The sequence below is a fragment of the Malus sylvestris genome, chromosome 15, assembly GCF_916048215.2.
Source record: "Malus sylvestris chromosome 15, drMalSylv7.2, whole genome shotgun sequence".
NCBI lineage: Eukaryota > Viridiplantae > Streptophyta > Magnoliopsida > Rosales > Rosaceae > Malus > Malus sylvestris.
The window spans coordinates 29,586,227-29,613,457 of NC_062274.1; the positions used below are offsets into that span (position 1 = coordinate 29,586,227).

At 38.4% G+C, this 27,231-nt stretch overlaps 2 protein-coding genes and 1 pseudogene across 5 annotated transcripts; 1 reads left to right on the top strand and 2 right to left on the bottom strand.

Annotated features, from left to right (window-relative positions):
- Positions 1–3,077: 3,077 nt before the first annotated feature.
- LOC126604579 (NADH dehydrogenase [ubiquinone] 1 beta subcomplex subunit 10-B-like) lies at positions 3,078–4,040 on the bottom strand (annotated as a pseudogene).
- A 12,378-nt stretch (positions 4,041–16,418) lies between these two features.
- LOC126604577 (uncharacterized) lies at positions 16,419–21,537 on the top strand. Of its 3 annotated transcripts, none has more exons than XM_050271867.1 (3): positions 16,427–17,765; positions 20,163–20,908; positions 21,156–21,537. In XM_050271867.1, exons 1-2 carry the CDS (start codon positions 16,929–16,931, stop codon positions 20,904–20,906), a joined length of 1,581 nt encoding a protein of 526 aa, XP_050127824.1. In that variant the 5' UTR covers positions 16,427–16,928; the 3' UTR covers positions 20,907–20,908; positions 21,156–21,537. The 3 variants fall into 3 exon arrangements, with proteins under 3 accessions (XP_050127825.1, XP_050127824.1, XP_050127823.1); XM_050271866.1 differs by lacking the exon at positions 21,156–21,537 and adding an exon at positions 20,991–21,068 and having other exon boundaries at positions 16,428–17,765; XM_050271868.1 differs by lacking the exon at positions 21,156–21,537 and having other exon boundaries at positions 16,419–17,765; positions 20,184–21,068.
- Positions 21,538–22,334: 797 nt separating this feature from the next.
- On the bottom strand, positions 22,335–24,099 carry LOC126604578 (transcription factor bHLH93-like). 2 transcript variants are annotated; one of them, XM_050271870.1, is made up of 4 exons: positions 23,351–24,099; positions 22,909–23,052; positions 22,640–22,807; positions 22,335–22,550 (listed from the first exon to the last, which is right to left on the bottom strand). In XM_050271870.1, exons 1-4 carry the CDS (start codon positions 23,993–23,995, stop codon positions 22,464–22,466), a joined length of 1,044 nt encoding a protein of 347 aa, XP_050127827.1. In that variant the 5' UTR covers positions 23,996–24,099; the 3' UTR covers positions 22,335–22,463. The 2 variants fall into 2 exon arrangements, with proteins under 2 accessions (XP_050127827.1, XP_050127826.1); XM_050271869.1 differs by having other exon boundaries at positions 22,885–23,052.
- Between the last annotated feature and the right edge of the window lie 3,132 nt (positions 24,100–27,231).

Consider the following 27,231-nt stretch of genomic DNA (forward strand, 5'->3'; position numbering starts at 1 on the left):
GAGAGCAGGCTGCTTGGCAGGAGCAGGTTGAGCCGCGATAACAGGTTGCTTGGTGGGAGCAGGCTGGGCCGCGAGAGTAGGTTGCTTGGCGGGAGCAGGCTGCTTAGTATGTGATGCATACGAATGCGAGGCTTGGGCCCGAGCCCATGCAAACTTGGATGGCACGACTTGGATAATGGCCTTGGTGCCATGAGCCTTGGATGGCACGGCTCGAGCCGTGGTGAAGGCACCATGGACCTCGCCATGGGTGGCTACCGAGGTAGCCACCGTGGTGGTTCCCATGGTGGAAACTCGTGGTGGTGGTGTTGCTCCACTTATTATCGCATTTAGCCTCACGGATCTCCACAATCCCATTTCTTGAACATTAGAATTTTCACTTGTGGAATTTTCTAAATTTCTAGCCATTATATTTTGCTTATACGTTTAATCAAAGAACCTTTGCAAGTAAAAAATTCTAATAATAAGAACGTATGAAAAATATTCAAATGGACTAGAAAATAAAGAAAAAACCTTTTTGTGCGAGAGTCTTTTACGAGTATGGATTTCAACTCTCAATGAAAGCACCAATTTGTGGATGCAAATTTCTTCCTCCTTGATCTTGGACAATTTTGCACCTACAAAACAATTAACACCTTAGGTTAAGGCCAAGAGCCTCACGCGCCCACGATGAATTGGGGGGGGGCTTTTGCCGAAGAACCTCCGATGCCAAAGTTAGAATTTAGAGAGAAATAGTGTTTAGAGAATTTTGGGATTTTTGCCAAAGTGTTGGAATTGGCTTTTTTGGTGAGAATGAGAGTATATTTATAGGGATAGGAGGTGGCTAGGGTTTTTTGGGTTTAATTTAGGTTTAATTAGGAGTTACAAAATTGATTATTTGTATAAATGGGATAATAAAATGGAGAAAAGTGAAAAAGGTTAGGAAAAGGGAGGTGGATTAGGTTTTGAATGGGGATAGCCGGCCATGTGGTGTTTTTGGGTTGAATTGGATGTGTTTTGTGGTTATTTGGATATAATGGATGGTTTAATTGACAATTAATGGGTTAATTAGGCAATAAACCCATTAATTAGCCAATTAACATAATTTAAAAGGAATGTGTTTGGGAATTACCTTGTAGAAAGGATTTGATGAGATGGACTTTGAATTGTTACCTATTTTGGGCACTTCTATCTTGGTTGAAAGAGGGTTGCCCGCTGCTTGCGCGTAGGAACCTCGTTGTACTACAAGGGTATTTTTGTCCTTTCTGTCCAAAAATCCACGTGTCGCATTGAGAATAATTTTGGCTCCACAGATCCTGCTGATGATCAATCACAGATGAACACGTGTCCAAGTAATTAATTTTTAAATCACAGATTGAACATGTGTTCATCTGTGATTTGTTAGCAGCAGGAACTGCTACTGATTTTTTCAGCAGCCAAGTTCTTTCCTGTAAACAAACCATATCAGCTAGGGCGTCACTACATCAAGAAAGAAAGGGCAAAGAACATCACCTTTTGGGAAAGTTATTAGGTCATTGGTTCTTCAAGCTCAACTCAATAAGCTGATGTTGATGCATGTAGTGGGCCACTGCAGACACAAAATGATCCATCGTGTACTTATTTGTCCCAGGGTTAGTACTACTAGTGGAATTCTATGCACAACATAAGGTTTAAATCATAAAAAGCATGAACATAGAACATTGTCTTCAATATTTTTCTTTCTTTTCTCTCCGAAAGATATGTACTGCTCATGTTGTGGAAACCAACCAAAATTCTCTTCTGGCAGTAGCAAATCTGCAATGGATATCTTATTTGATATGGTTTTGCCAATCCAATGACAAACTTGGGTGGATAAGTCTCATATTTTCGGGTCTGCTACGTTTCACTCAGTGGTACGAGTTTTATGTAAAATGTAACTGTTGCAAGAGCCAACTATTGATTTTCCAGACCACTCAGTGATACGTACCGATGAAAGAAAAATTGCATATTTCTCATCAAACATTTTAATAAAACATAAGAGGGATACTTGCACCAATTATACATCCTCTAATTTCGTTTGAAGATTCTGAAACTTGTACATGCCAGAATCTGGCCTTTGTTTCCCTTCCTTTGTAAGGCTAGAACCTGAGGCCTTTGTTTACTACCTTCCATTTGAAGGTGTGCTCAGAATCAAAAAACGATTAATTCAACAATGAATAATTTACAAGTTTAGGTGAGCAAATCCACATTACTTAGTCCTTAGAATATGTTTGGCAAGTTGAGAGAGCAATGATAAGGGTCCATGATATTAGATGGCAAAAATTCCATAAGAAAAAAAAAAGAAAAAAAAAACGTATAAGGAGTGCACAATGAAGTTTTAAAGTGCTAACAAAAATAATTTTTTTAATATAGAATATTCTTACATGATATTAGATGGCAAAAATGACCATGTACACCTTTCGCTTCCCCCCTCACAAAAAAAAAAGGGCCCCCTCTATTCTATGACTGTATCTGTCGTGAGGGAGCTCCGGGGAACCCCCCCTCCCCCACAAAAAAAAAAACCCCAACGCTCCCTCGATTCTATGGCTGTATCTGTCGTGAGGGGGGCTTGAATTCCTTCGAATTAGTGGTCGCAAATAATTGTGGAAAAATCAGGGAACAATTTGCACCGGTTGGGCCATTGGGGTGGGATCTCAGGCATTCCAACATCGCAGAAGCTTTTGACTTGGGCAAAAAACAATTCATGGAAGAAAACCAAGTTACTAGGATTGACAGGATGAATTGCTAATTTTTGTATGTGAGATACCGTAGTCACTATGGATGCGTTTTGCACATTGACACGTCTGAAAAAAATCAATATAAGGCTTATTGAATCCTTAGCATATCATGCGAAGATTGGTTATTGAGTGTCTCAAGAAAGTCCGTTTTCAGAGACAAACAAAAAAAGCACAAATACTTTATTTATCATCAAATAAAGATGAATACTATATGGTAACAATATGAAATTTTTTGGCATTGAATGGAAATATTCTAAAATAACAATTTATTCCAGCTTGATACCGTCGATAATTCCTAACTATTGAATCAAAACAGTTTCATCTTCAAAGTATTTTTTTGGGTAAATTACATAGTACCCCCTCAGGTTTGAGGTCTATTACAACCCCATACAATATCTTTAAAATATTTCACTTTCATACCTCACCTACTATTTTATTTCAATATAGTACCTCCATTACATTTTCCATCTATTGATCTGTTAAGAGCTGATGTGGCTGCCACATTTGTACCACGTGGCAGAAATTTTTTTTTTTTTAAAAAACTGAATCTTCTCAACAAAAAAAAAAAAAAAAAAAAACATACCCAGAAACCTCCCCCCCCCCCCAACCCCTTACCCACTTTTCTCCATCTCCCACTTCACCTCCCATTCTTTCTCCCTCCAAACCCCCATAAATTTATGCATTTCTTCCAAAACCCACAAATCTCCACCGGCTCCGGCTTTGGACCATGGAACTCGTAAGGACGGTGGTCCTTCCCCCAACCGATGCTGCGAGTGGACTCGAGGTACTAGTGGACGAGGTGGCAGCACTTCTGGAGGTGGTTGATGCCTTTGATGCAGTAGCACCACCGAAGTTTCTCCCTAATGATCTTGGCCTTCTCGATGTCGATCCACTTCTCCTGCACCAAGTGTTCCTTGATCTCCAGCATCACCACCGGGTCCTTGTACGAATTCGCTAGATCGAAGTCATCCGGTGACGACTTGTCGAAGTCCACCACTCCCTTCTTCCGCCCCATTTTTCTTGCGCAGTTTTGGATTGCTCACTCTCTCTTCATTTTTGCTTCAATTTTCGCTATTTCGCATCTGCACCTGCTTCGGGTTGTTCGCGATCTGGGTGAAGATGTTTTAGGATTTTTTTTATTAAGGCATAAGCAAGCAGGACAAGATGGAGGAGGATGAGTGGCTCTGGGAGCTGATATGCACCAGGCACTAGGCCAACACTGGCTGCGGCATCCAACAGCTAAGATCTATGGTCCTCGCTATTGGCGGCTTCACGCCCACTACATCTGGCATCTCAGCAAGGTGAAGGGGTGGGTGATGGGTGATGGGAGATGGGAGATGGGAGAAGAGGGTGGGCTCGGTAGGGGTAGGTGATAGGGATGGGAGAAGGTGGGGAAGAAGAAGAGGATTTTTGGTTTTTTTGAGAAGATTCAGGTTTTTTTTTTAAATTATTTTTTTTGCCACATGGCACATAGGTGGCAGCCACGTGGTACAAATGTGGTTGCCACGTCAGCTCTTAACTGATCAATGGATGGAAAATGTAACGGAGGTACCATATTGAAATAAAATAGTAGGTGAGGTATGAAAGTGAAATGTTTTAAAGATGTTATATGAGGTTGTAATAGACCTCAAACCTAAAGGGTATTATGTAATTTACCTTATTTTTTTCCCTTCCAATATATTTCGATTGGAGCGCCACTATGTCGTCGAAGCTCTTGGACTCGGGGCAGACCCTGATGTTGAGATCTCTGAGGATGAGGGAGAGATGGATTTTTTTTCTAGTTTTTTTTATTTATTTTTATTTGTAAAATAACTTGTGTGTCCATGACCGCCACATCATTAGGTAACAAAAGAATTAAAAGTTGAATTAACAAAGGCATGAAAGTTATTATTATTATTTTTTTTTTTTAAAACAATATTATCTACATAAGGGGGAGGGATGAGCTTAGCCTCACAATGAGTTAGCAATAATGTGGTTTAAGACCTTTCACTTTGTTGACCCTAAAAACTACCAAGCCTACGTGGCGCACAGGCCGAGTGTGATCATCGCATTACTGGCATGACCCAGTCTAGCTCGCCCCCCAAGAGTTGTGCTCCAGAGGTTATTTGAGGCAATTCGTCTATGTCAGTGTTTCGAACTCATGAGATGTGCTTGAATATAATGCCATCAAATGATTCGACCAAATAGTTGGCAACCATGTGATAGGGTGCCAGAGTACAACTCATGCAACGAAAAGTTCCATTGAGTTGGTTGATCACAAGTTCTGAATCACCAAGGACGAGTACGCGGGCTGCCTTCAAGTCGTGAAGGACGTTAAACCCAATGATAAGGGCTTCATATTCGGCCTGATTATTCGTACAATTAAAATCTAGCTTGAGAGAAAAATACCATCGGTAGTGATCCGAGGATTGGATAACGATTCCAACACCAGCAGAGGTCGAGGTACTAGAGCCATCAAAACACAACGTCTAATAATTATCACATGTTTCCACCATGCCAACGCCTATCCTTTTACAACTTTTTGGGGCATGTTTTGCAAACTAAAATAGACAGAGCCATTGCCCATTTTCTGATACGGCCTTTTACTATCGGCCAAGTAAGCATATATCGAACAACGTTTGTTTGGGCGATGACTTGCGTAGCTGAATGGGGCATGTAATGCATGAGCTTGGATGCAGTGAAGGACAAAGCCAAACAAGGTTTCTCGACGAGTGAATAATTTATCTCGGTCGAGTTAAGATTTCGGCTAAGATAAAAAATGGCCTGCTCTTGTCCCGTGTCATTATCTTGTGTAAGAAGACAACTAACGGACACCTCGATGGTCAAGATATACAACTTGAGGGGTTTACCGCGTTGAGGTGGCACAAAGACATGTGGGGTAGTGAAGGCGTCATTAATTTGTGTGAACGCATCTTGGTGCTCCTCATGCCACTCAAATTTGTCAGAATCCTTAAGTTTCAAGAGCATGGAGAAAGCTTTCATCTTCCTTACCCAATTGAAAATGAAGTGGCGAAGGAAATTGATTTTGCCGATGAGTGATTGTAATTGCTTCTTGGTTGTCGAGGGTAGGGCATCAATGATTACTCGAGCTTTATTTTCGTCCACTTCGATGCCATGATGATGTATGAGGAAACCAAAAAAGTCATCGGTTGATACACCAAAGGCACATTTGGTAGGATTCATTTTAAGGTTTTGTTGGCGTATACGAAGGAAAGTCTGCTGAAGATCATCTACATGTGTTCGGCGACGTTTCGATTTGACTACAACATAATCAATATAGACCTCGACGATGGTACCAATTAAATCATGAAAAATAGTATTCATAGCACGTTGGTATGTGGCACCGGCATTTTTAAGGCCTAACGGCATGACAACTCATTTGTAAGTCTCAAGTGCCCCCAGGCAACGAAAAGCAGTTTTGTGGACATCAGCCTCGTCAATGAAAACCTGGTTGTAACCAACATGGCCATCCATGAAGGATAACATCTCGTGGTTTGCTAGTCGATTAGCAAATCTAAAATTGGCATTATATATTCATCCTTAGGGGTTGCCAAATTCAAATTTTGAAAATTGATACAAATACGCAGAGCACTACTTTTCTTTAAAATTGGGATGATGTTCGCTAACCATTCGACGTATCTAGCTATCTGAATAAACCCGACTTTTAAAAGTTGAACGAGTTCATCTTTAATGCCAAGTTGTACTTCTGTCAAGAATCGTCCAGGGGTTGGCGGAATGATTTACAACCAGGTTTGATGCGTAATTCATTCTCGATGAGCATTCAGTCTAAACCAGGCATTTCATGGTAACTCCAAGCAAAACAATCCTTAAATTTCTTAAGTAAATTACAAAGCTCAGTTTTCATAGGCTAGGGTAACAAAGCACTAATAAATAAAGGTCGCGGGTCTTCGACCGTTCTAACATTTATTTCTTCTAAAGGGTCTTTGATTTGGTCCTACTGTCTTCGAGCTCAGCTGGGGCGTGATAGAACTGGACCGCTATTTCTTTTAGCAAGAAACTCTACTAAGTTCATGCCCAAATTTGGTTGCTTGGAAATAGCATTCCAATGGGCTAATAGTCGTTCCATGATGGATGACACTATGGCCAACCCAAGTCTACCTCGATGGCTTTTTGAACTAAGATTCGAGTCGTCCGTCCTTCCTTGTTAAAACCTTGTAGGGTGATGTAGCTGACATGATTGTCATAATAGCAAGCCTGAATCATATTAGCTTCGAACAGCTGATTTTCAGCCTGATGAACCACAATCGATTTACTATCCTAGAAGATAAGGACTTGATATAATGATGAGGGGATGTAGCTCGTTTGATGGATCTAGTTACGACCAAGCAATGCATTATACTCAGTCTTCGAATCGACTATGAAAAGTGCAATCATGTGATTACAACCTGTGATATTAACTTCCAACAGAAGCACTCCCTTGGTCTGGGATTTATCACTGACAAAGCTGCTCATGGTGACCCCTGATGGAATAAGTTCATCTTTGGAACGATGTAATGTCTTCGTGAAAGCAACGGGCATGATGTTAACCGTTGTTCCACAATTGACAAAAATTTTGGAGACCGGATATCTTTCAATATGAGCCGTAACATATAATGTCTTCAAATGAAGGAGATTAATTGATGAAGAGTGAGGTAACAATTCGACAAGAGTTTCTTTGAGTTTATCTTCTTTTGTTGCCCGCTCAATCTCTTCGACGGCCATAAAATCGACTTGCGTGGCTTCTTTGGCAACCATGTCGCCATCTAGGAAATTTGGTTAGGGTGTAGTTGATTGGAACTCAACAAGTAAGATATGGACCATGCTAATTTCCATGTTGTTGAAGACCGAAGGACCCATTCGGTCGCGATCTTCTTCCTCTAGACTTTCGAGCAAGGTATCCTGCACTTGGGCAGTATCCGTTTGATCTTCTTCTGCTGGCACTAGGGTATGTTCCTACGGTATGTCCACTGGAGCCTTCTCGTTTTTTCACATTGACCTCGAGTTCAATCGGCATTGGAACTAGGTTTCAATCTTGTGACGTCATACGAGTTTGCTCCTGATATGCGACGTCGGCGTCTCTCATGTTAAGGTAAGCATCTAATCGTGCTACGGCTGTAAGGCCGAAGAGGGAAATGGTTAAAAAGACTTCAAAATGGTATCGTAAATATTAGAGGTCCTTGAGGAAGAAGGGAAGTTCAGAAGTGTCAATATCAGTATATAGATCTACCTTAAATCCGAGAACTTGAGCCTCACGTATATGCTGGAACCTGGCTTTCATCCCGGGATACGAGGTTTTTTGGACGATCCGTTCAGCATCGGGGTAAGTTAGAATGAGATTAAGAGTATCTTGGTATGTTTTTGGCAAGCCGTATAAGTTATTTGTCGAATGCTTCTTGTGAAACTCATGCATGCATTATAAAGCTTCACCGAGAAACGGTGGGTGGAGATTCCGTTTGACTCTTATCAACGGTTTTTATGCAGGCAACTGGGGAAGTTTGCTATCGGCTTCCTTCTGAAAGTGCTCAAGGAGAGTTTTTATTTCCCCAGGTTGAAAAATGAGTTTCATTCGCTTTTTGAATTCTTTAATTGTGGTTTCAAAGTCACGATCGATCACCTTCTTCCCTTTGGAGCAACTTGGTCATGATCGCCGGAGGTTGTCGGTCATCTTCATTACTGGCTGTTTCCTTCGGTTGCCATTTGGCAGCCGAGGTATCCTAAGCTGCTCGTCGGTGGACCATACAGTTCATTCTTTGGCACCGAAGTTTCTGTGATTTAGAAAACACAATATATATACCGGTAGGGGAGTTATAGGTATACCAGCGCTAATGACGTGGCTTATGAGGTTTGAAGGTGCGCTGGTTTGCGAGTGAACTAGGATTGCCAAAGTTGCACGCATAATAATGCTGGTTGTAAAATAGCGCGTCGAAATTAAGGCGTTATCTGGTCGAAGATGGTTTGTTATCTTGTACTTGAAGGCCAAGCCTATCAAAAACTTTATGGCGTTGGCCTGTACTGAGCACATTTTAGAATGTTACCACGGTTGTGGGAACTTGTTGTGATATTTCAACCCGACATGGTTTTTCCTTTGGCTCAGCTAAGACGACGCTCGCTTTGCATCGACTACTTAAAACCATCGGCCCGTCATTTTCCTCTGTGCTAGAGTCCGACATTGACTTGACAATAGCTGGTCCCATTAAATCTTTGGGTGGCTCGTTTGAAAATAAATTAATCTTTAATCGTGGCCGAGAGTTCTACTTTAGGACGAATTACATTGGAATGAACTCGGCCTTTCCTTTTCCTTTATCCCTTGGTAGATGAGCATCTACCATGTTTACTATCGTCATTGGTGTCAACGCTGATTTGTTTCTCAGGAAACTTGAGCTTACTGATAGGGATTTTACCACCTGCAAAAGTAGGGATAAAAACACTTAAAAATACTTGCAAGAGTACATGGTTATTGTAGTATAGTAGCTCAAGCAAGGTTCTTTTTCGCAGGGATTGAATGAATAATTTATGTTAAAATCAAATCTTAATTAATTATTTGAAAACAAAGTTTAGAAAAAGGTGATTTAATGACCTAAAATTTTAAAAACGAATTTAATTAAAAACAATTAAATAAATTGAGAAAGTAAAGAAAACCAAAAGAAAATAGTTTTAAAAATAAATTTGAGGACTAGGGTTCCGCCGTCACTTTAACAATTCTACGTAGTTCCTCCAATTACTTATGAATTACACATGCATATTTGAAGGTTAGGTTTCCTAAAGTAGGTCCTACTTGGAACATCCAACATATAACGTATATCTAACATGCAACTCGTCTGTAGCGTCCAGATCGAATGTGAACATGCTAGACTCATTATGTTTTGTGAAATCCTTTTGAAAAACCATATAACCCTTAAGACGTGTCATCCATCCTAAGAAGTTACACATATTAACCACAAGAAGCCAGCGCCAATTCTAGGGACAACCCTTTGCCAAAATTTCATTAAATTACTTTTCTAAATATCCTAATGGTGGCCAATCATCAAGACAATTAGACAGTATAAAGCACAGTGATTAATAATTCAAAACTTGCATGCATAATATCATAAGAAAATTGAAAATAAACTACATATTCTTGCTAAGGCTCATGGCCTAGCCCTAGCAAATGAAACTAGATACGAACAATCATAAAATAAAATATTATTAAAAACATGGATAGAAAACACCTTGAAAATAAACTTGAATTGTCAAAAGCTCTCTAAAGCCAAAATGTGTTCTCCTCTCTTTAACCCTAATGGCTAAATATTTTATTTATACTAATACAAAATAAAACCCTAAAAGGTCTTAGAATAAAAGGAAAACTAATGAAAGTTGTTTGAAAACTTTGAGTTTTAATGATAAAGACAAAATAAAGGGTAAAGTGAATAGTGTCAGGTTTGACTTTTTAGTGTAAAAATTTTGTTTTTCGTTAAAGTGAATAGTATCGTGGGCTTTTCGTTAAAACTCCCAATAATAAAACTAGGAAACATAATTTGAACTAAAATTCGGAATTCCCAGAAATTAGTCTTTTGACCGACCAAATTAACTCCAATTCGATCCCAAAATGTCTCTTTTGAAAGCTGAAGACGTCCCCTACAAATCCTTAGAAGGAATCTCCCTCAAAACATGCCATCTTGATCTTTAAAATGCCCAAAACGTGCAATAATGTCAATCTGGGAAAGCTCCGCGCTGGGCCTTTATTTCATTGCCACTGTCAACGACTTAGTAGAAAAATCTGGTAGAAAAATCTGGTATTTTGATACAATTATCTTGAAAGACTCACGAACATCCTCCAATTAGAATCACTTCAAAATTCATCTGTTTGGTTACTCTTTGCACCAGATGGTGTCGAATGTCCTACATTGAAAATATATAACAAAGTATCAAAATTATACCAAAATAACCAATAAATTAATACTAAGATTAGGGTAAAATATATAGTATAATATGGACTCATCACTTACCATTGTCAATCCAACTTTGAATGGCATCGCGAAATGCAACACAATTATTTGTTGTATGCTTGTTCGAATTGCGGTATTTGTAATATGCCTTGCCTTTTAAATCATCAGCCTTAGGACTATTATGCCCTGGCTGAAGCTTAACAATTTTCGTGAGCAGCAACTGGTCGAAGATGGTGTCGGCCTTGGTGATGTCAAAAGTATAAACTTTCAACGTTTTGATGGTAGCTTCTTCAGAGGCCGAGCGGGTTTTGACATCCTTGGAGTTAGCATGAGCCAATGCTTTACATATGTATGGCTTGTCAATCACTATCTCGGCCGCGTTAATACTGGCATATTGGGATTCTTCGCCTTCGACCGATGAATAATTGACCGTAGGGTTCTTGTAGATCATTCCTCGGTATACGGACTCCAAGATCTTTTCTTCTAGGAACAAATAATCATATTGCTCGACATGTTGAGCCAGTTCGTACATATCTCAGAAGTTTGCCCCTAAATTTTTTTTTTTGTATTCCACATCCAGTCCATGCAGGGCAAGCCTAACGAACTCGACTTCCGGGAGAAGTACTCGACACCAGTTTTTGGCCGACTTAAACCTTATAAGGTATTCCATTGGCGACTCGTCAGAAGCTTGAGCCATACTGACCAAAGAAGATACTGACACGTCCATCCTTGGTCGATAAAATTGCTCATGAAATTTCTCGACTAGTTCCTCCCAGCTTTGGATGGAGTTGGATGGAAGGTTTATATACCACGCGAATGTTGAGTCGGTTAACGAGAAGTTGAACAATCGAACCTTATGAAAATCACTGTTAACGCCACTCATTAGGCAGTGAATTGAGCCACGTGTTCTAACGATGATAGGGATGACTCTCTAGCGAAAAGGTTAAAGTCTGGAATTTTGAATCCCTTAGGGTACTCAAATTTTTCTACGAAGGCTGGATATGGATGAATGAATTTCGGAAACTTTGGCCCTTTTTTTACGGCTAAATCAATCATTCTCTGAACCTTGACCATATTAATAGATGTCGTTTCTGCTCCTTGGTCAAATTCATCTGATCTACTGCTTGACCCATCTCTCTTTTCTAAATCGATCATTTTTGTAACACGCCAACCCCCAATTATATGCATAATTTTGCTGCCACGTGGCAGCACCCCAACTCACTCCGTTTCCTTTTCCCCACCTCGAGACCTTTCTCAGCTCTCACTTTCTTCACTCTCGCTCTCTCTCTTCACACACTTTCTTTCTCAGAAACTCTCATACTCTCCAGAGCTCCGAGAACTCTCATTCCCTTCCTCTTCGAAAATTAATCAAATCCATCATATTAACCATATATCTAAAGCCCTTGGGGCTTGAGCAACTCAGCTATAACCCTGATTGTATCATTAGAACACCTCTGTGTGTTCTGCCAATTGAAGTCGAGAGCTTTAAATGCTCTAAAACTCAAACCCAGGTGAAACTTGTGTTCATTCTTCAAATGTCTAGGTTTCCATCTTGATTGGGGATGAGTTTCTATTATTTTGGACTGAAATTCGAGGGTGTTAACCTTTGTAATTCATCTGTGCATGCATGTTAATCTCCGGCGACAAATTCCGACAATTGTCATTGAGTTCGAAGTCAGTAAGGGTTTGCAGTACCTCTAATCTCCTTCTATCTTGTCATTGATGAATATGAGAGGGTTTCGGGTGCACTAATACAAATGTATACTCATCTCTGTTTTCAGTCTTCGACAAGAAAATGAGGACGAACTCTAGCAAGGAACCCATCAACCTTGGGGTCGGACCTATGACAGTTTTGTGAGATTTTTGTAAGGTTTTGGAATAGGAATCTTTGATTTCACACCTGCATGCATCTTTGTTTTATTCCCTGAAAACCAGCAATGGAAATCCGACATGTTCATATCGAATCAAAGTGAATTTGACTCGATTTCATCTGTTATGATGCCATGAGGAAATTATCTGAATTTCTGGTGAAATTCTAGTGCAAACCCATGTGAAACCGAGGTTTTTCACCTCTATTTATTCTATGCAATCAATTCCAGAAACCAGGGAACCCACATCAGTCGAAATCCGGCGAGTTTGTGGGTGTGGGTTTGGTGTGTGTGTGTGGACCGTGCGTATGTCTAGTATGTGTGTGTATGGACTGCGCGTATGTGTGGTGTGTGTGAGTGTGTTCGTGCGTTTGTGAGTAGTGTGTGTGTGTGTGTCCGTGTGAGTGTGTGTGTGTGTATTATGCCCATGTGTATATGCGTGTGTTATGCATCTGTGTGAGCGTGTGCTCTGTGTGTGTGTGAGGTGCAATGCGTGTGTGTGTGTGGGTTTGGGCTTAAGCCCAAACCACTCATTTTTACCCTAATCCTTTTAAACCAAAACCTTAGGACCCTAAACCCAAAACCCAATAGATCCTAACCTTATTTAATCTAAACTTAAACCCTAATCCGGATCCAAACCCAAGACCCATTTCTATTTCTTGAAATTCTATAGTTGGGTAGTTTGATAAATTGTACATAGGTGAAGTTGCTAGTGGGGATTTCCTTAATCCTTTTCCGCACAACTTTGTTGCTACGGAGTATCTGTGAGTGGACCTCTTCTAAAATTACATGTTTTTATAGTTCAATTACATAAATGAATAGCATGCCTTACGAGTTTATGATTTGATTTTATGATAAGCATGTTTATTGAATATGTTGTTTATCGTCTCGTTTTTTGTGAGGAATTAATTGTTGGCCTATATTGAGCTATATTTTAATATATCGTATTTTCTATAAAAACCATGAACTAGTAGACTATCTAATGGATGACGATAGGATACTAGAACGTGTTTTCAAAACCCTTCTTTATAGTATAGACGATGGATGACTTTATACTATGAAGTGGTTATTTACGAGAGGCGTAACTATTTGTGCTTACCTAATGGACACTATGTCGCCTGGGGCGAGGATCTGGTGTTGGCATATAGGCCGAGAGAAATAATCCCTAGCTACGGGCTGAGGGACAGGGAACAGGCATTGGGCCAGGAGTTGGTAATCTCTGGCTACGGGCACAGAGACCACGGTGCTGGCATAGGGCCAGGAGTTATATTTATTCAGTGATCTTACTAGCAGCACATCATGCTTACGAGACGATACACGCGATGATTTATATGACGTTTTTTCCGCGTTATACATGTTGAGATATTTTTGGCATACTAGGATTTTCAGTAAAGCTATCACTTATTATACTAGTAGTTTTCTTTATATAAATTGTGGGAGTTAATATCTTGATAACTGTTTTATTATTATTGTATATATAAACTTGGTCCACTCATATTTGTTTTGCGCCCCTATTCAGGACTTAGAATCGAGGCATACAATCCCGGCGTCTAGGCACTTCCACAGCGGTAAGATATCTTCGAGTGCTCTTGGTGTAGGACCTACTCCTTTGTTCATTCAATTTTATATTATTTCTTTTAGAGTTCTAGTTAGTTGTATGCTCTGAACACGTTCTTAAATTATTAACTTATTGTATTATTTACTTCTTATTCTTAGCTTTTGTATTAATTAATGGCTTTCGTCACCCTCGGGTGTTGGCTAGCACGTGTCTATCCTGGTATTAAAGGAATATCAAGGTCGGGGCGTGTCAATTTTGAGCTGAGCAGATCCTATCTCGCCCTGTACTGTTGGCAGGAGATTGTTCTTGAATGGAGGTTGCCTAGAACAATCGGCAAGCCCTTCTTCGTGGGCTTTATTAATTAGTACTTTGAGCAACCTGTTATGTATATCGCTATTATCGTGTATCTCTTCTAGTATGTTTTTCAACTCTTGACTGAACATTTTCTCAAATTGCCGAGATTGTTTTTCAAGTCGTTTTTGAAGAAACGACCTAGTCGGTGGATTAGAGGCCTCACCACTGTCCTCGTCACAATCCTCCACTAATCCTTCAACAAAAATTCCTTTCGTTGTTTTGGTGGGGATTTCTGCATCACGAGGCTGACCGCCAGGATTTACTTCTTTATCTCTGCTTGTCGCACTTGTAGCTTCAGGTGTTACGGCAGTAGAAGGATTTTGTGCCTGTGGTAAGCCATCTTGTCCTGGGTTTTGGACTAGAAGATTAGTCGTTGACTTACCCATGACTGTTTTCTTCTTTACTAACTATGTCTCAATGATCATGAACTTTGTAGCTTTAGCATTGGGTCCTACTAGACGTGCCAAAATGTTGACCCTAAAAACTACCAAGCCTACATGGTGCACAGGTCGAGTAACTAGTAAACTAACTACGTCTTTCGGTTATGTGCGGGGCGTGCCAACTCGACTGTCGAGCTCGATCGAGGAGTAAAATGTGTTGATGTCGCGTTGAGTGCGTTGTTGACTTCTTGATCCTGTGATTGCGGCCAATGAAGGAACACATCTTGGCCTTTGGGTTCTAGAGCCTGAACACAAGGATGCTAGTTTTGTGAAGTTCACAAATCGTTGGCACCAGGTTCAATCATGGTGATTATATTGGTAAGAGTATAAGCACGCCGAATTGGCACCAAGCTATATGGACACAAGTAATAGAAAGAGATGTATGTCTTGATAGTAAATGTGATTCGGCCGTCGGAATGCCGAACTTTGAAACTCACTTGCGAATATCCAATCATAAAACAACTCGACGTTCAATGTACCGAGCCTAGTAACCTGTAACACCTCACTTCACCGAGAAGGCTGATAAGATGACCTCTACCAACGAGAACTCGAAAGTCTCTGTCGACCGAGACTTGGATAAATAACTAGTCGGTCTCGAAGCAGTGCTGTTTATCCAAACTGAAGGTGCTCATTGATCAGCTGATTCTACGACTCCAATGCTGTTTATCCAAAGTGAAGATGTCACCGATTGCGTTCACAGTGTTGTTAATCCAAATTGAGGATGTGTTGGCGGAAGAAATGGGAGAAGGATAAAATCTTAGGTTGTTGAGAAGCTTTGCACGGGACAATTTGTGTGTTGAATGGGAGAGACTTTAAACAATGCATTCCCTCCTCTATTTATAGTAGCAAACCCCTTAATGGCCGAGCTAGAATCGTACTCGGATTAGAACTCCTCAACCCAATCTGATTAGGTTTTGGCCAGTCCTAGCTCCAATAGAACTTTGAACCAAACCCCATAACAGACTAGATTCATCTCCCTGATCCCAAGCATCTTTGGCTTCAAAACTCCTTGTTTCACTAGGAATCGATTGTTTCACCCTTTATCCAAACAAATCCTCTTCGCAACAAGATTCGGTCAGCCCTAACTAGACAACCCACAAGAAAATTCTAGATAAACACCATTGGGTCTAGAATAATCTCAGGCTCGGCCCAAAATATTATTTTGGGCCTAAACACACTTACAAATGAAAAGGAATACTATTAGATCGTGGCAATAATTGAGAGAGACAAAATTAAAAGTGATTTGAGAACTATAGTTTGGGAAATGATAGTGAGACAAAAAAAGGGATAGTAAAGTCAAATGACTAGATAATTTGAGGGCAGTAAGTAGACGGTAATTCTCTCCTGCACAGGTATTTTCACAAATAAATAATGAATATTTAACTAAAAGAGATTCAATTAAATCTCAATTATTTATTGTTGTCAAATCATGCGTAGCAGGAGAGAGAGACTCGTAAAGTGGAAATTGGTCAGATTGGGGTTGGATTTCTCGTTCCTAGCCCACTCTTTTTCAATAATTGTCTGACTTTTACAGGGTAAGCCCAATTTACAATTTTCCCATTCCGCAGTGTTTCTAAAGCCCATTTGTAAAACCCGTTCATGTTCATTTCCAAAGCAAGAACCACAGCACAACATAGAAATATAGGACTAGTCCTACACACCACTAGCACCGTCGTTCTCGATCACTTGAACCACAACAACCACCATAGTCACCACCTTCATACCAGAGCCGCTGCCGTCAATCCAACCACCTCCCAATCGCAACTAGAAACTTAACTGGAACCACCACAAATCCACTCAAATCACGGCCACTGCCATCACCCATAGCCAATCAAACCACCACCGAACCCACGGATGAGGAGAGAGATAAAAGGAGAGCGTGGCCTTGGACTCGATGAACTCGGACATGGACTCGAGATTCGACTGACGAGTGAATTCGTAATCAGACAATGAGGTTGGGACTGCCGAACAGGGTAAACTTTTGAATTTCAAATTCTCTTCCCTCTAAAGAAAGTCTCATGTGAATAGAAAGCCCACCAAGTGTTTGCAAAATGCCCGTGAGAGCCTCCGTAGCCAAGGCAGCACAACAGAGCACAACTCTCCGAAGGTCTCCTAGATTTCTCCACCACCAGAAAACTCAAGAACCAGAGCTGTCCACCGCCACTCTCCCGAAATCTCAGAGACTTGTCTGCCTGGAAAAGAGCGCTGCGGAGTCTGAAAACCCGAGAACCCCCAAATCCACAGCCAGAAGCAACCGTGTCGTACGTTCATTGAGTCTCCCACTTAGCTCTAAGAATTCGAGTGAATCTCACGATGGGCCGAGAAGATCTCCGAGATTGAACAATGGGGTTGAGGCGTTTCAGAGGCTTAGACGTTCTTCAAGGATTTTGAACAAGCAGCTCGTCCTTGTTGATGAAGGTAAGGGTCCCTCAAAACAAATATCGAAGAAATTGGGCAAATTGGAAAATGGGTCGAGTAATTGCGGAAATTTGAGTTCTGGGTCAGCAAAATGTCGAAGAAAATGTGTCAGGTTCTGTATTGAGCAATCTATTGTGAATCAATGCACTGATAGGGCAACTGGGTCTAGATCTAAGAGTGGAAAAAATAGGTCATTGAAGAAAGAGGAGTTCTCAAGTGTTGGAAAAGATGGAGCTTGTATTGATTCATCTGAAAGAGTTTCGAAAGAGTGCAAAATGCAAGAGATAGATGGTGTAAATAAAGAAGTGGGGGTTAGGAGGAAGAGAAAGAGGGAGGAGGAAAATGGAAAGAGGGAGGAAGAAGGTGTTGGGGTTGTTCAAGGGTGGACAAAGGAACAAGAATTCGCATTGCAGAGAGCTTATTTAATAGCAAAGCCAACACCCCACTTCTGGAAGAAGGTTTCCAAACTGGTATGTTGCTGTTCTTATGATCCTTTAATTCAGAAAATCTTGTTTTCATGTCAAGCTGCTTAGTTTTCTTTCATATTACTGGCAATAAGAAGATTGAAATTTGTTAGGCCCAATTGTGCGGTTTCTGTAGTTCAAAGTTTAACGAAATCAACCTTATAGTTTGCCCTATATTTCCTCTGTTGTTTGATGAAAAAGATGTTTCCCTATATCTGCTAAGCTGGGAGAACTAATGTGACAGCGATATAGAACCACACCACGATGAATAAGTTATTTTGCCCTTTTGATGGTTTTCTTAACCAACGTGATGGAAAGTTGTACTTTGGACAACATTTCAAAACTTACCAAATTGCAAAGTTAAATTTGTTGAAATTAGAATTGTAAGATTAAAGTGGAGTCAGTCTTCCACTATTGGGATCAAAAGTATAATTTAGCCTCTTAATATGAAGGCTAAATTGAATAATAGTACCAATCTTTTTGTGTCTTTAAGTATGATCTTGAAGTCTGCAATCCAGATTATATTCCTAAAAATTGTAAACTTTGTCACTGATATTGAGTTATTGATAATTAGTCCTTATGTTTTGTTGATATAGTGGGACTAGGAGTCCACATCTTGTTTTTGTTTTTATCTCAGCAAGTCTTTTGTTATTCTAATTCAACGGAAAGCCAAATGAGTGGAGGGAAATATATTATAGTGAGTCCGAAATTCGTATAGTTCAATTGTGGAATGAAGATCACTCTAACTCTCGAAAGGAGGATTTTTAAGATATAGGTACATGATGCTCTTTCCAATGAGTGACAATGTGGGGAACTGGTCTTAAACAATTTTTATCAAATTCATTGTGGTTTTGGATATTTATGATATTTTATGAAGGCTTATTATTATGCAAGAAGGTGATATGGCCTGGTTGATAGACTGATAGTCCTTTTCATTGTAAGGAAAGGCCGTAATGGTGATAGGCTAATATTGGGCTTACCAAAGCACCATATTAGCGGTATGGCTTTTGAGAATAACCTGCTATGGATGTAGTTACCTCAATTGACCTAAGCACATACCTTTTAGACTGAAGCACTTGGGTTTTTAATGTTTGACTGTAATACAGATGTGAGACTCAACCGGATAAAAGAATGCCAGTGTTCGATAAGAACCATAATCTTTTTTTTTTTAAATTTAGTAAATTAGGTATATAGAGAACTTCTGTTGGGTAGGGCCTCCCCAAGAAGAGGACCGTTTTCGATATTAATTGTTTTGGCACTTTAACTCTTTTCTCTTGCTTGAGAGTTTGATGACCAAAATGTTCTCAAACAAAAAAACTGATAACAATTGTAGCTACAAGGTCTCTTGGCAAAAGATTATTTTTCAAATGATGTTGGAAAAACACAAACCAAAGTGAAGTTTTTGAGGTTACTATAATTTCTGAGAAATTTGTGAGATAGAAAAAAGTAAAAGAGGAGAAAGATGCATGGAGATATCAAGGCCTTAAGCGTTGAAGGTAACAAAGCCTTTCAATCAAATTTATACACGTCATATATAGAACCAAAAGACGCAAATCCTAAAGACTTATTATTTATTAAATACCAGAAAACTCTTGGAAAGCTAAAAGACAAGGTGAGTAAGATTTCTAAGAACCAAATAGAATGACTTTTAGTAACTGTTACATATGATCAAAATAGACTGAATGTTAAAGGCAATTATAAAATTCCATTATTGCTTTCTTGTGATGATCGTGGGCATTTATCTTTCAACTAACAATGTCTTATTGATTAAATTCGGCGACGGTTTTAGTTTTCGTTGCAGAAAGTATAGTTCTTTTGTAACCAATCTATTGATGTTGCATAGCTTTGGTTTTCTCACCTTATTGGTGCTCTTTAAGTTTACTCCATTTAATTTTTCGCAACAAAAACCAAGTTACTTGCAGCAAAGCAGGGCTGAGAAGGTCATGGTTAGTAGTTGCAGACAATTCATAAACTTAAGGCTAGCCATCAGACTGACACCACATCTGTTTCCATTTGAGTCACTTATAGAATCTTAATTTTCTTCTACATGCTACAGATGAGATAGGGATCACATTTTAACCCTTAATTATGTGTGGATAGCTCTAACAGTTGTTTCATGTTCCGAAGTTTGAAAAGCTTTTAAAGAACTTTTTTTTACTTACAACCAACTGCAGATTTCTCTCCCTTATTCAATCTTTTGCCAGTTACTTGTTTGGATGGTTAGCTGCCAGCAAAGTTTTCAGCCATTAATAAATGCTTTGTTTTAAGTTCCTTAAGCATTTAGTGGGATCAGGTAGTTAGGTTGGTTCTTGAGTGACCTTTGACATGCATAGCCAATATATCACCGCTGCTTTATTTAGATTATATCCACAGTAACTTGTGTTGAATACAAACTAATTTCAGGTGCCTGGAAAATCTGCACAGGAGTGCTTTGATAGAGTCCATTCTGAGCATAGAACTCCACCTCAACCTCATACCCGGTCGAGGGCAAGCACATTAACAAATTCATCCCCCCTTGGACAGTTTTCACTCTCTGCAAGTAAACTGCTTAAACCCAGTGAGCCAAAGTCTAAAAGGCAAGAATGCAGTAAGCAGAGGAGGCATGTTGCCCAGAAAACAGTCCGACAATTATTACAAAAACATAATCAAGTGTACCAAGATTATGAGGGAGATCTATTTTGGGTACTCGAGCCCAATCTAGGTTCACCTAGTGAGAGTCATGCGAGTGTTATACCTTCTACCCCAAAAAACTTACAGGAAAAGAAGAAAATTCTTCAGAATCGCAGTCAAAGATCTTCTTCAGGTCATAAGAAGCGGCTGTTGAGATTTAGTAGCTCATGTGGTAAACCTCTCGTTAGCCCCCGGGTATTGAAGCAAGTCAGAAACAAGGTCCGGCATGAGAAGTATATAGACCAATTACATACCAGGGAAGCGAAGAGAAAAGCAGCATCTACGCGCACTCAGCAATCCACTTCTGGAATTGGTGAAGTGGATGCGGTGAGAACTGCAAAAATTGCCCTGGTTTCTGATGCAAGAGATGCTATCAATAAACTCCAACATCTGCAGGCCAATGTCACCAGCGACTCTTCTGATTTCGACGATGGTGGCATTATAAGTGATGACGAGGAGGGTGAAGATGATACTTAGAAGTACGTTATCTTGTCTTTTCCTTAGAAATGTACCATATGAACAGAGCTACATCCTCTTTTTTTTTTCTTTATCTGATTTCAGCTTTAGCTAAACACATATCTTAGAAGTAACAAAATGGAACACTGATGGGTGAGACTTGTCGGCTATTATTTTGACTAACTTGAGCCTAAGAATCCGATTTTATGTTTTTGCATCAACCGTGGGCTTAAGTCCCGCTAATATTTGTTTGGCCTTGTGGTATGACAGCGAAATTTCAACCTGTGAATTCGAATCGCATTCAAAACAAAGCTTGTCGAGAGAGCGTCGCCTTTAACATAACACTCATACCGACCAAACAAACCTTGATTATGATTGGAAGTAAGGGATTGCGTCCAATTAAGCAATCGAAGAGACGTCAAACAGATCCCGGCACCCAAAATCCAAGCAAATGATTCGAATCGTTCGCTCATTTATCAAACGTGTGCCCTCCTCATCTCGTCACAACATTATGTCTGGTGAAAGGAAAAAACATCAAATGTTTTGGCACTAAGTCTTGTACATGATGGGAAAAGAATATTTGATGAAATCCTATGAGCAAGATATGGTTTTTTTTTTGTGTTGGTCAATGGAATTCTTCAGGTTGCTGTCATGGTTTCTGTGTAATTTTATCGTTGCTGGCACTTTAGACATTGCTCACAGATTCTTTTGGTCAAGAAGACAACAATTAAACAATCACAAATTCTTAAGGCATATGTGTACTGAAATTGTTTAAAATTCTACTACAAGGTTCTAAAATACGCTAGGAGCTAGCCGGACGACGGATTGGAGCCTAGTGACTAGAAGGCTAGATGGACGGCTAGGCAAATTAGGCGGATTTAAGTAAATCTACTATATTTTGTGTAAATAAGTGTCTGTTTATATTTAAAATATATATAATTTCATCATAAACTACAAAATAGATTAACATATTTATTATGAAGTATTGGAACATAATGAAAATATGGAAAACAAGTCTATAATGTGTGTTCATTTAAGTATTCAGTAAGTCTCTTACAATTTATTGAAAAAATAAAATAAAATGCAAAATGAAAGTTATCTATTTTCTTTCTAAGTGAGTTGGAACATAGGCAGGTCTGGACGGGCTAGGCGGGTGCTTAGGCAGTCTAGCTGGGCACCTTAGCAAGGCTAGACACCCTATCTTAATTTTCAAACGTTTAGGCATTAATCGGGACGGTTGCCACTAAGCGGAGATTTTTAGAACAGTAAATGCTCCAGTATATGACATATGATGAATAGAGCTTTAGATGTGCGGCCAATGATACAACAATCAAAAGATCAACCACCACAGAAGTCGGTGTATGGTATACAGATGTCGGTATATATGTACCTAAATCCGAGTGATAATACTGAATAGGCTGCAAGATGGATCATCTAATACATGCACAATTATTAGAAAGTAGACAATATTATTTGGAAAATCTCATGGAGTCATGTCAAAATCCATCTCTCTCCTAGCTACACACTTTAATTCTAAGCAAACCATTTTTCTTTTTGCAATTTGCATCCCTTATTTTCCTACAAACATCTTCCTCCATATCCTGCATTTCTGAACAATGCTTGCTTTATGTCCTGAGGACTTAATAAATCTCTCTGCTCAGCTCCCTAAAAATCATTAGAGAAATTTAATTAAACATTAATATCAAAAAATTAACTGTAAAAAAATTATAAAAAAAAAAAAGTTATGGACAAACCTCAAAACATGAAGCTTGCATTGAAAAATCATTGAAACAACTTATAACACACTGTTGAATCTCAAGCCCTAATGCTTCTATACTGTTCACTGTTGACAGCAGCAATCCTGGCTTGCTTGCACAGCATATGTCTATCCTGGTATCTTTGTCTCTCCTCTCCACATCAAACTGTATAAAACCAATGATGCAGAAGTTAGAGAGAGAGAGAGAGAGAGAGAGAGTAAAGAAAAAGTACTGAATTTTACCTTGGGGGAATTTCTGACTAGTACCTCACTGGGGTTTAGGTCCTTGGAGGTGCCCATTAAGCTGATTTGATTGGTACCCTCTTCAACCCCTTCTTGCAACTTATTGATCCTTTCCAAAAGCTCTTTCATATAATCTATTGTGTCTCCAAGTATAGATGTTCTGTCCATCTGCCATTTTTCACATTAATTAACCCTTAAATTAATCTTTACCAAATAGTAATTCACCCAATTTATCAAAATTAGTTGGGAGAATTTGGGTAGTGATTTTCACTCTCATTTTCTACTCCTGCATTCATATCTTTGTCTCTGTCTCTTGATTTTTTTTGAAGTAATAGAAAATGAAGGGCGAAAATCAATTCTCAGAGTTTAACATTAAAGAAACAAGAAGAACAAGGAAATGCCACCATTTTAAAACATTAAAAAAAAAGATTGAAACTTTAACAAATGCAAAAGAAAGATGGATCACCTTGCTAATCTTTGGGACAATTGATCTGAGCATGGAAAGGCGGTCATTCAAGCGCTTCCTTCTTCTTCTCTCTGCCATAAGATTCTTTGAAGGCTGCCCTTCTAACTTCTTAGACTTACTGCTTCTCTTTTCACCACACAATCCCATGGTAAAAGCTGAAGGAATAAAGTGATGATCTGCTGCTTCCTGGTCCATCTCAACTTTGCAAGTACTGATATTATTGTTCTTGCTTTCTTCCAACTCCAAGCAGCTGCTGTGGTTTTCACACCCAAGAAAATTACCAAACTCTTCATCTTCCACCATTGAAGGGTAATCCCGATGATCTTGTGGTGGAAATGGAGGAGGGGTAGTAGTGTCATTAATCTCTGGGACTGCACAGAGGCCACCAACTACAAAAGGGTAGGAGGAGGAGGAGGCAGTAGTGGTGGTGGTGAAGGGGCATTCTTCAAAGGTTGGTTGTGTGGTGGAGAATCCAACAAATTGAGGATTAATTGAGGAAACCAGAACTGGGTTCTCTTCAAAAGAATCGAAACTCCATCCATTGATGGGCAATAACTCATTCAATCCAGAGGAGTAGCTGCTCCAACTGTCTCTTCTTGGAGCCAGCAGCAGTTCCTCTAAGAAACCATGTTGGCTAAGCTCCATCTCTCTCTCTCTCAACACCGTTTAAGGAATGGAAAATAGAATATCTAAAGCGGAGGCATAAGAAAACTAACTAGCTGCACACACACACACACACACATATATATATATATATTGTTTCATAGGACAGGACACAGCGTTCGTAAAAGTCTTAGCATAATTATGTCTTAAATTTTTTTTATTTAGTTAATTTTTTTTAATAATTGTTTAAGTTCAATATGAAGTGGACCGATAACTAATTCTAATTTCTAAGAAAAATGGGCATCCCCTTAGAACAATTTTATTTTATAAAATGCAACTTAAACAATAAATGATATTTTTTTTATAAAATGCAATTTAAAAAAATAAACGATTCATATCGTCTAAAATTCAATATGAAATGGCCTAACAATTAATTTTAATTCTAAAAAAATGGAAATTCCTTTTGACCTACTCCAATCCTTGAAGTAAAACTCAAATTTTAGGTTATAAACTTACCCCAACTTACTCCAACCCTTGAGGCGAATATGAGTTAAAACTCAAAACTCATTTATGGGGCAATGAGGCTGGTCTATCATATATGTGTATTTTTTAATTTTATATTTATATATTCATTGAATTCAACGACTAATATCTAATTTGATCAAATCCGACGGTAAAAATAAATAAATATCTAATGGTCCAAATTTAAATCCAATGGCTAAAGTAATTAAAAAAATTATTTTATGTGTTTCATATTTTTTCATAGTGTTCCACGAGTTTCATGGTGCCGTTTAGCATTTTTTCAATATTTATCAAAATTTAAATATTTTTAGGTTAAAATGTTCATAAAATTAAATTAGGATAGCCTACATAATTTTTTTTTTTAAAGTTACTTTAAGAAAAAAAAATTATCCTAAATTTATTTTTTAATAATCTCGGGCTAAAAATAAATTCAAAATGATTTTAAATCAAGGGTTGGAGATGGTCTGAGAGTGTAAATATAAAATAAAGTGATCATTTCTTATCAAAGCGAGATTGTTATGGACTCAATTTGCCTTCACCGTGATATTTTGAACTATTAATATAAAAATATATGTTTCACACACATAACATTGTTATGAAATAGACCTACCTTTATCATAACGTTTCAAATCAGTAATACAAAGTTATATATAAATCTTCTACTCGTAATTATACTAATAGATTCAAACTAAAGGCGATGATAAACGAACCCCATATAAAATCTTTACTCCTCGTGAGAAAGCATTAGGGAGCTTTATATATATAGAGACAAAAACTTTTACTATATTTCAAGAAATTCTACTAGGTTTTAAACATGTCAAGGAGAGATAAAATCATAAAAACAAGTAAAGCCCAACCAAAAAACATGAAAACAACATTTTAAAATACTAACCATACCCCTAAGATTTTAGGCTTTTAATAGTACCCAGCTCTCACAACTCCAACAAAATAAATATGTGTCATAAGCTCAACCTATATTCGACTATTTATGCAGAATCAGTTTTGAACTATATGTAGAATAAGTTTGTATCATTTATTACTATAATCAGTTTAATCAGTCATTGACTATTTTTGCAGAATTAGTTCAACCTGTCTTCGACTATTTTTGCAAAATCAGTTCCACTTGTCTTCGACCATTTTTACAGAATTAGTTCAACCTATCCTCAACCATTTGTAGAATCAGTACAACCTGTCTTCGACCATTTTTGCATAATCAGTTCAACCCGTCCTAGATCAATTTTGCTATATCAGTTCAACTCCTCCTCGACCATTTTTGCTGAATTAGTTCAACTCATATTCGACCATTTTTGCATAATCAGTTCAACACATTCTCGACCATTTGCAGAATCAGTTTAACCCGTCTTCGACCATTTTTGCATAATTAGTTCAACCCATCCTTGATCATTTTTGCAGAATCAGTTCAACCCGTACTCAACCATTTTTATAGAATCGGTTCAACTAGTCCTCGACTATTTGCAGAATCAGTTCAATCCGTCTTTGACCATTTTTGCAAAATCAGTTTAATCTGTCATCTACCATTTTTGCAAAATCAGTTTAATATGTCATCCACCATTTTTGCAAAATCAATTCAACGTCTTCGACCATTTTTGCAGAATCAGTTCAACCCATCCTCGACCATTTGCATAATCAGTTCAACCTGCCATCAACCATTTTTGCAGAATCAATTCAAATTGTCTTCTACCTTTTTTGTAGAATCAATTTCAAATACATATAAAATCTGTTTTGTATACTTTTTTTACTTTAAAAAAAATATATGCAACTTAATTGACTTTAATACTTTAAAAATATATATGCAACTTTCTTACTCATGCGAGGGAGGTGAGGGTTACGGAAGAATTGAGAGCATCGTGGAGCACGAACTTGAACCAGTTTTATATATCTTATAATAAAACCAATTTGTATAGTTTTAGAAGAATTAGTAAATGGGGAAGCCTAGGTTGTGTTGGGTTAGATTGATTCTTACTCGGTACTTGTAAGTTCCAAAGAATTTACCTTTTTATCAATCAAATTAAGTTCAAAGTTAATTAACATCCTCCTTCAAATCAAATTAATTAATCACTGTGTATTAATTTAATTTCTCTTGTGCAGGCTCCATCATGTGTTCAATCCTTTGAGAGTTCATTGAACGATGTCCAAATGTATAAGGATATAAAATTGATGCTTGTTTTGTAATTTGGTTTTTTGTTTACTTGGATCAATTTTTTTTATCCTTTTAAAAAGTTTGAGAGCATATTTGATGTACCTAATGAAACAAATAAATTTGAAATAGGTTTTCTAAGGTCTCATTTCTAAGTGTAAATATAATTGTTTTAGCTTTTGTACTAGTCAACCTCAACTAATGATGGGAAACTCCTTCTTGCAGGAAAAATGTGTAGATGCCTAACCTGCACATACTACATCATCTATTTGAATCCCAAGAAACAAGGCGCCTAGGTGGCACAAACAACTCAATGCTGGAGAGAGAAGTATGGAAAGATACCAAAAATAAAGGGTATTTTCATAAGTTAAACTTCAGAGGAAAACAAAAAACAAATGATGTTATTTTTCACTTTTATTATTGTTTGCCATTCTTTGAAATGTTTAAAAAATGTTGTCTCAATATAAAATTAAGTATAAAAAGTATACTTTATGTGTAATTTTTCCAATGCATTATAGGAATATAGAATGTATTAGTGTGTGAGATGATGGTACAAAGATTAAATTTTTATATTAATTTTTTAAATTAAATTACGTTT